This window comes from Rhinopithecus roxellana, chromosome 13 (genome assembly GCF_007565055.1).
Source record: "Rhinopithecus roxellana isolate Shanxi Qingling chromosome 13, ASM756505v1, whole genome shotgun sequence".
In the NCBI taxonomy this organism is placed as follows: domain Eukaryota; kingdom Metazoa; phylum Chordata; class Mammalia; order Primates; family Cercopithecidae; genus Rhinopithecus; species Rhinopithecus roxellana.
The window spans coordinates 51,498,025-51,510,541 of NC_044561.1; the positions used below are offsets into that span (position 1 = coordinate 51,498,025).

At 47.3% G+C, this 12,517-nt stretch overlaps 1 protein-coding gene across 2 annotated transcripts in view; it reads left to right on the forward strand.

Moving 5' to 3' along the window:
• The window catches only part of DOP1B (DOP1 leucine zipper like protein B), a 124,047-nt gene that overhangs the window by 82,457 nt on the left and 29,073 nt on the right, over nucleotides 1-12,517 (forward strand). For both annotated transcript variants that reach the window (XR_004052763.1, XM_030915409.1), the window contains exons 19-23: nucleotides 4,256-5,885; nucleotides 6,726-6,837; nucleotides 7,578-7,766; nucleotides 10,518-10,640; nucleotides 12,096-12,233. Coding sequence is in view for 1 of the 2 variants with exons in the window: in XM_030915409.1 (XP_030771269.1) it covers nucleotides 4,256-5,885; nucleotides 6,726-6,837; nucleotides 7,578-7,766; nucleotides 10,518-10,640; nucleotides 12,096-12,233 (2,192 nt within the window). In the remaining variant the exon portion in view is untranslated. The remainder of the gene's footprint in view (nucleotides 1-4,255; nucleotides 5,886-6,725; nucleotides 6,838-7,577; nucleotides 7,767-10,517; nucleotides 10,641-12,095; nucleotides 12,234-12,517) is intronic.

Here is a 12,517-nt window from a genome sequence, read left to right on the forward strand (position 1 = left end):
TGAGGCAGGAGAATGGCATGAACCCGGGAGGCAGAGGTTGCAGTGAGCTGAGATCGCACCACTGCACTCCAGCCTGGGCCACAGAGTGAGACTCCATCTCAAAAAAAAAAAAAAAAAGAAGAAGAAAAGAAAGAAAAGAAAAGAATAGCAAGTTTTCCTCTGCCTAGCAAGCTCACTTCAAGGATAGTTATAAGCTAACGCTGTTCGAGAAGTTGAAACCAAAGGAATAGACTCCAGACACCCCAACTCCAGAACAAGGGGTGTAGTAGAAAAGAAAGGACAAATGTCTGTATTTAGCCAGTTTTTGTTTTTTCTTTCGACGCAGCTACAAGGCCACCAGCTATGCAAGGCCACAAGTTATGCCAAGTCATCAGTTATGCTATAGATTACATGACCTGTCATATGATTAACTACTTTTGTTTTGCTTCTGTAAGCCTGCTTATAAAAACCCTGCCACTCTGTTCAATGCTCAGTTTTTTGGATGTGAATCCACTGAGCCAGTGCATAGCATAAAATAAACATCCTCCTGTTTTCCCATATCAGTCTCTCTAGTCCTCAGTTTCCCACAACAAGCTTGCTGGGTTATAAATATCCTGTATTTATCTCAATCTTTTTGTGTGTGTGTGAGACAGAGTCTCACTCTGTCACCCAAGCTGGAGTGCGGTGGCAGGATCTCAGCTCACTGCAGCCTCCACCTCCTGGGTTCAAGTGATTCTCCTGCTTCAGCCTCCTGAGTAGCTGGGATTACAGGCATGTACCACCATGCCCGGCTAATTTTTTTTTTTTTTTTTTTGTATTTTTAGTAGAGACAGGGTTTCACCATGTTGGTCAAGCTGGTCTCGAACTCCTGACCCCCAATGATCTGCCCGCCTCGGCCTCCTAAATTGCTGAGATTACAGACATGAGCCACCTCGCCTGGCTATCTCAATCTTATCTTACAGAGAAAAGCAGCCCATCAGCTAAGTACGCAGAGGTATATTAAATGGCTTCCTGTCTTTATAAGGCTCCTGGCCTAAACCTCTAACCTCTGGTTTTCCTTTAGGGGAAAAGCTGGCTGCCCTATCAAATAGGCCCTATCAAAGTTTATTGTTCCACATTGTAAGAAAGTAAAACTGAAGTGTAAACAAAGAACCTTCTTGAAAGTTTGGCTACTATTCATGGCAGCTACATTTTTTAGTATTTCTTTTCTATTTTAAGAGGAAAGCTCTATCTCCATAGTTCCTTGGGCTTTATTATTATTATTATTATTATTATTATTATTATTATTATTTATTTTTTGAAGAAGAAGAAGAACAGTCTCACTCTGTCGCCCAGGCTGGAGTGCAGTGGCGTGATCCCAAGTCACTGCAATCTCTGCCTCCCAGGTTCAAGCAATTCTCCTGCCTCAGCATCCTGAGTAGCTGGGATTACAGGCGCTGGCCACCACAGCCAGCTAACTTTTTGTATTTTTAGTAGAAACGGGGTTTCACCATGTTAGCCAGCTTGGGTCTTGAACTCCTGACCTCAGGTGATCCGTCTGCCTCAACCTCCCAAAGCGCTGGGATTACAGGCGTGAGTTACCACGCCCAGCCTTAATTTTTGTATTTTTAGGAGAGAGGGGGGTTTTGCCATGTTGGCTAGGCTGGTCTTGAACTCCTGAGCTCAAGTGTTCCGCCTGCCTCGGCCTCCCGAAGTGCTGGAATTACAGGTGTGAGCCACTGCGCCTAGTCTTCCTTGGTCTTTAAAAGTCTCCCAGCACTACCTTGCTGCTTCCTCTAATCTGTTTCCTGCTGACCACAGAAATAGTCTGCCACCTCCAAGTAGGAGAGAACATCTTTGCTCTGCCATTTTCTTTCTCTGAAAAAAATAAGTGTCCTGCTTACCCTACCCTACTTCTGTAATCCTGTAGAAATCTATTTTTAAAATACTGCTATGCACTTCAAGCAGCTCATCAATTTCTGATATTCTTTCATTTTTGATCTTGCTTAATATCCATGACATAGATTTTTTTAAAGCTCTTTTGTGTGCCTTTATCTTGTTTGATCATCCTAAAAACCTTATGAGAATGACAGATTTTTTTTTTTTTTTTTTTTTTTTTTTGAGATAAAATCTCGCTCTGTGACCCAGGCTGAAGTGCAGTGGCGCAATCTTGGTTCATTGCAACCTCTGCCTCCCGGGTTCAAGCCACTCTCCTGCCTCAGCCTCCTGAGTAGCTGGGATTACAGGCACGTGCCTCCACACTCAGTTATTTTTTGTATTTTTAGTTGAGATGGGGTTTCACCATGTTGGCCAGACTGGTCTCAAACTCCTGGCCTCAAGTGATCCGCCCACCTCAGCCTCCCAAAGTGCTGGAATTACAGGTATGAGCCTCCATGCCCAATTTATGGCATGGATTTATTGAACACTGCTTATTAAAACTGTTTAGCAATATCAAAGACTTTTGACTCACTTCTTTTTTTAAAAAAATAGGCAGTGGTCAGTGGCCTATTTGACTTCTCCTAAAAGAGACTTGAATATTTAAAAGTGTCATATGTTTTCTGATTATAGCAGTAGTAACATGCTTATTTTTAAAATGGAAATAATGAGGACATAAAAACCTAAATGGAAGCCCTTTGTAATGCTAGTTGATAGAACTAGGGATTGTTCATGGTTTGGTAGGTAGTCTTCCAGACTTTCCTAGTGGCTGTGTGTTATACATATTCTCTCCTAATTGGGCTCATTCTATACAATACTCTTTTGCTGCTTGATTTTTTTTCCTTTCTTTCTAGAGACAGGGGTCTCACTCGGTTGCCCAAGCTGGAGTGCAGTGACTCACTGCACTCTGCATCATAGCTCACTGCAGTCTCAAACTCCTGGGCTCAAGAGACCCTCCAGCCTCAGCCTCCCGAGTAGCTGGGACTACCAGTGTGTGTCACCATACCTAGATAACTTTTAAATTTTTTGTAGAGGTTGTGTTTTTCCATGTTGCCCAGGCTGGTTTGGAACTCTTGGGCTCAAGCAATCCTCCTACCTTGGCCTCCCAAACAATCCTCCTACCTTGACCTCCCACAGTATTGGGATTACAGGCATAATCCACTGTACCTGGCTTGATTTTTTCTTTCTTTTTTTTTTTTGAGACAGAGTCTCGCTCTTTTGAGACAGAGTCTTGCCCAGTCTGGAGTGTAGTGGTGTGATTTCAGCTCACCTCAACTTCTGTCGTTCAGGTTCAAGTGATTCTCCTGTGTTAGCCTCCCACGCTGGGACTACAGGCACGCACCACCACGTCCAGCTAATTTTTGTATTTTTAGTAGATGGGGTTTCTCCATGTTAGCCAGGCTGGTCTCAAACTCCTGACCTCCAGTGATCTGCCCGCCTAGGCTCCCAAAGTGCTGGGATTATAGGCATGAGCCACCGCACCACCACGCCCAGCCTCCAGTTTGTCTTTATACACACATGACATTTTAGTGAATATCCACATCCTTATGGCTTTGAAAGTCTTCTGCTGACATTTCTGCAGGATACATTTCTGTTTTTTTTGTTTTTTGAGATGGAGTTTTGCTCTTGTTGCCCAGGCTGGAGTTCACTGGCACAATTTCAGCTCACTGCAACCTCTGCCTCCTAGGTTCAAACGATTCTCCTGCCTCAGCCTCCTGAGTAGCTGGGATTACAGGGGACCACCACCACGCCCAGCTAACCTTTTGTATTTTTAGTGGAGATAGGGTTTCACCATTTTGGCCAGGCTGGTCTCAAACTCCTGACCTCAGGTGATCCACCTGCCTTGGCCTCCCAGTTGCTGGGATTACAGGTGTGAGCCACCATGCCCTGCTAGGATACATTTCTTGAAAGGGAATTCCTAGGAAAAAATAATACGTATTTTTAAAAATTGCTGCCCCCAAAGAGTTATGATACTTAAGTTTACTATAACAATGTAACGGCCGGGCGCAGTGGCTCGAGCCTGTAATCCCAGCACTTTGGGAGGCCGAGACGGGTGGATCACGAGGTCAGGAGATCGAGACCATCCTGGCTAACACAGTGAAACCCCATCTCTACTAAAAATACAAAAAAAAACAAAAACAATGTAACTAAAGGATCCCATCCTTGAACGTTCTGTAAAACCTATCCACCTTCCTTTGTCTGCTTCTGTCTGTAGTATAACCCAGACTCTGGTGGTGGTTCATGTGAGAGTTTTAGGAAGATTAATCTTTCTGTCTGGCTTTAAGACAAAGACCGCCCTACAGCTAATGTGTCACAGCTGAGCCTTCTGTTCTAAAGTCATTTGTCATCTTGTCATTTTCAGATGACTGGCACCGTTGGTTTAACAGGAAGAAAACCTCTTTCAGAGACGCACATGCAGGGCCCGAGCCTCAGGAGAGCGGCTCTGAAGAGCACCTGCCTCTGAGCCAGTTCACCACAGTGGACCGTGAAGCTATTTGGGCCGAAGTGGAGAAGGAGCCCGAGAAGTACCCGCCACAAGGTGTGCTGAGCGAGGAAGAGCTGCCCTACTACGTGGAGCTTCCGGACAGGACAGCCCACAGCGCCCCAGACAGCAGCGAGCACACTGAGTCCGCAGACACGAGCTCCGGCCACACGGACAGCGAGAACACGTCCTCCTTCTCCTCCCCTTCCCACGACCCGCAGGAGCTGAGCAATGAAGAGAACTGCTGTGCGCCCATCCCCATGGGGGGCAGGGCATACCCCAAGCGCTCGGCCCTGCTGGCGGCCTTCCAATCAGAAAGCTTAAAGGCTGGGGCCAAGTTAAGCCTGGTACGGGTGGACTCGGACAAGACGCAGGCTTCTGAGTCATTCTCCAGCGATGAGGAGGCCGACTTGGAGCTCCAGGCCCTCACTACGTCCAGGCTGCTGAAGCAGCAGCGGGAAAGGCAGGAGGCCGTCGAGGCCTTGTTCAAGCACATCCTGCTCTACCTGCAGCCCTACGACTCTCGGCGGGTCCTCTATGCCTTCTCGGTGCTGGAGGCTGTGCTCAAAACCAACCCTAAGGAGTTCATCGAGGCCGTGTCCAGGACTAGCATGGACACCAGCTCCACCGCGCACCTCAACCTCATCTCCAACCTCCTGGCTCGCCACCAGGAGGCCCTCATTGGCCAGAGTTTCTACGGAAAGCTCCAGACCCAGGCCCCCAATGTGTGCCCCCACTCTCTGCTCCTGGAGCTGCTCACCTACCTCTGCCTGAGCTTCCTGCGCTCCTACTACCCCTGCTATTTGAAGGTCACGCACCGAGACATTCTCGGCAACCGGGACGTGCAGGTCAAAAGTGTCGAGGTTTTGATCAGGATCATGATGCAGCTGGTCTCGGTGGCCAAGTCTTCGGAAGGGAAGAACGTGGAATTCATCCACAGCTTGCTGCAGAGGTGCAAAGTTCAGGAGTTTGTCCTGCTCTCCCTGTCGGCGTCCATGTACACGAGCCAGAAGCGCTACGGGCTGGCCACTGCCCACCACGGCAGGGCCCTGCCGGAGGACAGCCTCTTTGAGGAGAGTCTCATCAACTTGGGTCAGGACCAGATCTGGAGTGAGCACCCACTGCAGATTGAGCTGCTGAAGCTGCTGCAGGTGCTGATTGTCTTGGAGCACCACCTAGGCCGGGCCCACGAGGAGGGGGAAAACCAGCCCGACCTGTCCCGGGAGTGGCAGAGAGCCCTGAACTTCCAGCAGGCCATCAGCGCCTTGCAGTACGTGCAGCCCCACCCCCTCACCTCCCAGGGGCTGCTGGTCTCCGCGGTGGTGAGGGGTCTGCAGCCCGCCTACGGCTACGGCATGCATCCCGCCTGGGTGAGCTTGGTCACGCATTCCTTGCCCTACTTTGGAAAGTCCCTGGGCTGGACAGTGACACCCTTTGTTGTCCAGATTTGCAAAAACTTGGATGACTTGGTCAAGCAGTATGAAAGCGAATCTGTGAAGCTCTCTGTCAGGTGCGTTGTGCTCTTTGTGACATGTTTATTGCTTTAGTGATGGTTTTTATAACGAATGACTGTTTTGCCACAGATGTCGATTGGAGGATAATTTCATCCCACCGAGAAGCCTGTTTAGCATTGTCAAGAAGGGTAGCAAGCAACTAGATGTTCTGATCCTTTGTTTTATTTTGTGTTGTTTTATGTTATGTTATGCTATGTTATGTTATGTTATGTCATGTTATATTTGAGACGGAGTCTCTGTCACCCAGGCTGGAGTGCAGTGGCGTGATCTCAGCTTACTGCAACCTCTGCCTCCCGGGTTCAAACAATTCTCCTGTCTCAGCCTCCCAAGTAGCTGGGAGTACAGGCGCCTGCTGCCACACCTGGCTAATTTTTTGTATTTTAGTAGAGATGGGGTTCCACCGTGTTGCCCAGGCTGGTCTTGAACTCCTGAGCTCAGGCAATCCACCTGCCTTGGCCTCCCAAAGTGCTGAGGCACTAGAGTGAGCCACTGTGCCCAGCCCTGATCCTTTATTTTAAATCCATACAGGTATCCAGTCTAGCTCAGTGTTGCAGGGCATGTCAGCTGCTCTCTACTGTTTTTGCAAAACAGAAATAAAAATGTGAGTCATCACAGAAATTCTAAAACGTTGAAACTATTTTTCCAAAGTGACTATATGAATGTAAAATCGCACAAAGGATGGTTAACATTATTATAATGATATTCCATGACAAGAGCTCCAGTTTATTTGAGATGGTGATCTCTCCCTAGTTCCTGTGTTTATATGTAGGATTAGAAACCCTTATGGCCTCATTCTTTAAAAGTTCTCAAACCAATTTCTCTTTTCTTCACCACAGCACAACCTCCAAGAGGGAAAATATTTCTCCAGATTATCCACTCACCCTTTTAGAAGGTCTGACAACCATTAGTCATTTTTGTCTTTTGGAACAAGCCAACCAAAACAAAAAGGTAAATTTTTTTTTCCCTGAGTTCAAGGCAATTTTCATGTATTGTTTTGTTTTTGGTTTATGACTGTTTCAAATAAGTAACATATGTATGTAATGTATATAACTAATGTGCATATGGAAGTAATGCAAATGCATATGCAAATATTACACAAGTCATGTACATATGTATGCAAATGCATGTGTGTTAGCAATGCAAGTGTGTATGCAAATGTGTGTATATAATTAACACAAATTCATGTGTATAAGTAATGTATGTATGTCAGCCATGCAAACAGAGTTTTCTTCCTGCTGGCAATCCCTGTGCCAGTCCTTTGCCCATTGTTCCATCAGTAGCCTATGAGATAACATATAAGCCACTTGTTTGATTTTAGGCTTATAGTCATCTTTTTCCACATATTTTTTATTTTCTGTCATAGCGTTCGTGAAATCTGAGTTGGCAGACGTTTTAGCTGTTGGTTATTCTACCCTGTCTGGGATTAAGTCTTAGAATACATCTAACACTTTGGTTGAGTGGTTGAAAAGTTCCTAATGTGGAACATCAGACTCACAGCTGTCTCTGTGAAAGAGAACCATGGGTTGAAATGCACAGGGAAGCTTATTGGTCCCAGACCACCATACATATGAGTTGCTTAGACGAGAGTGCAACAGCACAGACTTAATCCCGCCAGCACTGCTGCCCTCGTGGGAAGAAAAACCATTCCATAGACAAAGCTGGGCTCATGTATTCATTTTAATTTTTAGACCATGGCCGCAGGTGATCCTGCCAACTTGAGGAATGCCAGAAATGCCATCTTGGAAGAGCTGCCTCGAACTGTTAACACCATGGCCCTTCTCTGGAATGTTCTCAGAAAGGAGGAGACTCAAAAGAGACCTGTCGATCTCCTAGGGGCCACAAAGGGATCCTCTTCCGTTTACTTTAAAACCACCAAAGTAAGAGGATGTCTCTGCAGTTCTGTCAATTACTTGGTCTTGTATTGTTCCACCCAAAATAAATATGTATAGGAAAGTGTGCATAATAAACAGATGTGCTCAATGAAACCCAGGTCAGAGGTCAGAAGTAGAAATCTCTAGTTCGTTTGTTATCAGTAAGTTTCCTATACCTGAAATGGAGGAGTCCAAGTGGTTTCAGCCTGTTTTCTTCTAATTTTCCATTCACCTTATTTTGTAGTTAAAAATAAAGTCTTGGCTGGGCACAGTGGCTCACACCTATAATCCCAGCACTTTGGGAGGCCCAGGTGGATGGATCACCTGAGGTCGGGAGTTCAAGAACAGCCTGGCCAACATGGTGAAACCCTGTCTCTACTAAAAATACAAAAATTAGCCATGTGCACTAGCACGTGTCTGTAATCCCAGCTACTCAGGAGGCCGAGGCAGGAGAATCACTGGAACCTGGTGAGCCAAGATCACACCACTGCACTCCAGCCTGGGCAACAGAGCAAAACCCCATCTCAAAAATAATAATAATGATTAATAAATAAAATCTCTAGAGCTAGGCACGGTGGCTCATGCTTGTAATTCCAGCACTTTAGGAGGCCAAGATGGGTGGATTGCTTGAGCTCAGGAGTTCGAGACCAGCCTGGCCAACATGGCAAAACCCTATCTCTACAAAAAATACAAAAATTAGCTGGATATGGTGGCAGGCACCTGTAGTCCCAGCTGCTCAGGAGGCCGAGGCAAGAGGATTGCTTGAGCCCAGGAGATGGAGGTTGAAGTGAGCTGAGATCATGCCAGTGCACTCCAGCCTGGGCGACAGTGAGACCCTGTCTCAAAAAAAATAGTCTCCAGTGGTTCAAGGCGGGGGTACCTAGGTCCTCACCTCTAAATGATTTAGAGACCCAAGTCTCGAGTCTCTAAAGCATTTCTGCTGGACAGCTCATCTCTGTTCTGCTTTTAGTGGTGCCTGTCAAACATGACCCCATCAGTGTGGAATGTCAGGGTGCCTTTCAGTTCTTAAACCAAAAATGCACAACCATGAATATTTATATTATAGTTTAGTCTTCTTCCATTTTCAATGTCTGCCTCAGAAGGCTGTAGGCGCAGGACTCAGTCGCTCACCATCTGTGTTACTGTGTGTGGTGTCTCAGAATTATCTGCCACATCTGACATCAGTTGAGTGCCCCCAGGTGCCATCTGTGGCCTCAGGGATGAGCCTCGCCATCCTGCATTTAGGTACCATGGTGCACAGGTGGCCTCCAGACATTCTGTCGATTCCAAGGGTGCTCTAGAAGGGAATTCTGTATTTCAAGCTTCTACAAGAACCTGCTCTTAAAAAGATTCAGAAAACCTTTTTTCTCACTCAGAAAAAAAGGATTTTCTAAACCTTTTTTCTCACTCAGGAAAAAAAGATTTTCTAAACCTTTTTTAGAGGAGCTTCCTGTAGCACTCAGCCTCTCTGAGCCTCCATTTCCTCTTCTGTTAAACCAGGCTGTGGCTAGCATCCTATCCTCATGGGTTGATGGAAAGAGTAATTACAATAAAGGCTAATGCTCATTAGGCACTTAAGTCTTAGCCCTCCCTGAGGAACTCAGGGCCAAGGAGCGGGATCCCCCATTAGTCCCTCTAGAGCGGAAACCATGGTGGAAAGGAGGGGACAGCTCCATGCTGGCTTTGTTATATCTAATGTGAAATAAACATGGGCAGTTGACACAGGAAGCGCTGGGTAAATCCGTCCCTTCGACAAGACGTTTTGTGCCTGCTGCCAAGCACCAGGCTCTCTTGCTTTACCAGGGGACAAGAGAGATGAAGTCCCTGCCCCCTGGCTGTGGCAGACATTAACTGGCAGTGTAATAACGATGTGAGCAAGGCTTCAGAGAAACGCAGGGTTTCCTGAGAATGTGTGAACAGGAGCCCTGGCCTGGTCTAGGGTTCCTGAGGCAGCGTGACTTAGCTGAGGCCCCAGGAGAGGATTTAACTAGGGTGGGCATTTCAGGCTGGGAGAGCAGCAGGATTCACAGAGCGAGGAACGTGGCAGGAACACAGAGAAATTCGTAAGTAGCAAAGCGGAAGGTGGTGAGTGACATCAGGACCATGTTACAGGTTTAATTAAATTGATTACATGATAAAATTAGTTAAATGGTGCTTATTTCTGGAAATTGAGCAAGAACTTTCCTAATGAATATAAGCCCTTCCACAGCTGATGGAGTCAAACTGAGGCTGTGGGATTTCCAGATGGAAACAGTGCTGCAAAGCCTTGCCGGCCTTCCTGCAAGACCCCTGCTGTCTGTGTTCACAGCAGCAAGGGTGAAACTCATCATCTCCTGAGATGCTCCTGGCCAATCGAGTTGGCCATCGCTCTTTCCACCTGGCCAATCAAGCTGCCATCCGTCTCTCCACCTGGCCAGTCAAGCTGGCCGTCCCTCTCCCCACCTGGCCAGTCAAGCTGGCCGTCCGTCTCCCCACCTGGCCAGTCGAGCTGGCCATCCATCTCTCCACCTTGGCCGCTCACTGCTCCTTCCCCTCGGCATGACACGCCACCATCACACATCCAACTCCTTCCAGAAAGGGTTCTGATTCCTCCCTTTGCTGGGATCCACCTGTCAGGGAAGCACCTCAGCACAGCATTGGGCACGAACATGGCAGGGTCCTTGATCTCGGGAATGGACAGCAGGTGCTGGTTCAATGTCTAGGATGCCGTAGCCCCAATATTACCCCGCAGTAACTTTTTTTTTTCCTATTTTCTAGACCATAAGACAAAAAATTTTAGACTTCTTAAACCCGTTGACGGCCCATCTCGGGGTTCAGTTGACAGCAGCTGTTGCAGCAGTGTGGAGCAGAAAGAAAGCCCAGCGTCACAGTAAGATGAAGGTAAAGTTTAAAAAGTTAGAGGAGCGGTTAAACTTACTGTGACAAAGAAATACCACACAATCACGTGGAATCAAAGGTGACATTGGAGGCCAGCATGGGAAACTATTGAGTTGATTTAATCATTTTATCTTATTTCATTTATTGATTGATTTGAGGTGGAGTCTCTCTCTTGTCACCCAGGCTGGAGTGCAGTGGTGCGATCTTGGCTTGCTGCAACCTCCACCTCCTGGGTTCAAGTGATTCTCCTGCCTCAGCCTCCCAAGTAACTGGAATGGTAGGTGCCCACCACCATGCCCAGCTAATTTTTGTATTTTTTAGTAGAGACAGGGTTTCACCATGTTGGCCAAGCTGGTCTCGTACTCCTGACGTTGTGATCCGCCCACCTTGGCCTCCCAAGGTGCTGGGATCACAGGCGTGAGCCCAAAGATTAATTTCAGTTTGCATTTTGCCCATTCTTGATCCACTTGACTGGTCCACCATGAAGTCCTGCAGGGGTTGGCCTACCTTTTTCAACCTCAGTCCTCTTCCTTTGTTCCCTCCCACCCCTGCTCCATCCCCTGCTCAGGGTCTGCTGCTGCACCTCCTGGACACTCCCCCAGTGCTCAGCCTCTGTGGCTGACATGGGCGCCTGTTCTCTGAGGAAGAGTCAGTGGTCGGTGTCCGATGCCACCCTCCTGAGCGCCTGTAGGCTCCTTCCCTGGTGAGGAGCCTGGCGCTAGTTGTTTTTCTTCCAAATGCCCGTGACCTGGGTGTGCAGACTTATGTCATCAAAAATATGCCTCCCATACCAGGGCTTTCCTTCCAAGGCCAGCAAATGGGAGGCTGGTTTATCTGTTTTTCCTTCCTGTCTTCGTATTTTTGATTCCACTGCTTGTTTCCTTCAAATTTAGTATGTATGTTTCTAAAATGCTTTCTACTAAATTCAAACATACCACTATTACAGCCCCATCAGGGACTGCACTTTTTATTCCTAATTTGTATCAAATTATGTTGTTCCCATGGGTGGAGACTTTACTTAGTTCAATAGGAAATGTTTGTTTAAGAGATTAAAACAGACTGGGCGTGGTGGCTCACACCTGTAATCCCAGCACTTTGGGAGACCCAGGCGGGCAGATCACCTGAGATCAGGAGTTTGAGACCAGCCTGGCAACATGGCGAAACCCTGTCTCTACTAAAAATACAAAAATTAGCCAGGCATGTTGGTGGGCACCTGCAATCCCAGCTACTCAGGAGGCTGAGGCAGGAGAATCGCTTAAACCTGGGAGACAGAGGTTGCAGTGAGCCGAGATCACGCCACTGCACTCCAGCCTGGGTGACAGAGCAAGACTCTATCTCAAAAAAAAAAAAAAAAAAGAGATGAAAGCAGATTGATTTCTCCAGGGACGGCTACTATAGAATACTTTTTGTACATCATCCTTATTTAAGCTTTCAAGGAATTTTTTTTTTTCTTGGCAGATTATCCCAGCGGCGAGTGCATCCCAGCTGACCCTTGTCGACTTGGTGTGTGCACTCAGCACCCTGCAGACTGACACGTTGCTGCACCTGGTGAAGGAGGTGGTGAAGAGGCCACCCCAAGTCAAAGGGGGTGATGAGGTGAGGATCCTGGGGAATCCTCTGGGCTTCTGTAGATGAGTGGGTAGCATTCGTCATAACTCTACTTCCTTAGAAATTGTGTTTGGGAGGGAAAGATAGGTAACAAGAGTGAGTGGGACTGCTTGGGGTAGTGAAGTGGAGGTGCTGTTTGCTGTGCTTTGGGGGAGACCTATGAAGATTTGGTGCTCCTTTTTTAAGGTGGGAACTGCCTGAGGTCAGGGGCTGTCATCCTTGTACCCTGCTGCTGAGGACACTGCCTGGTACACGCCGTCTGGGCACTAAAT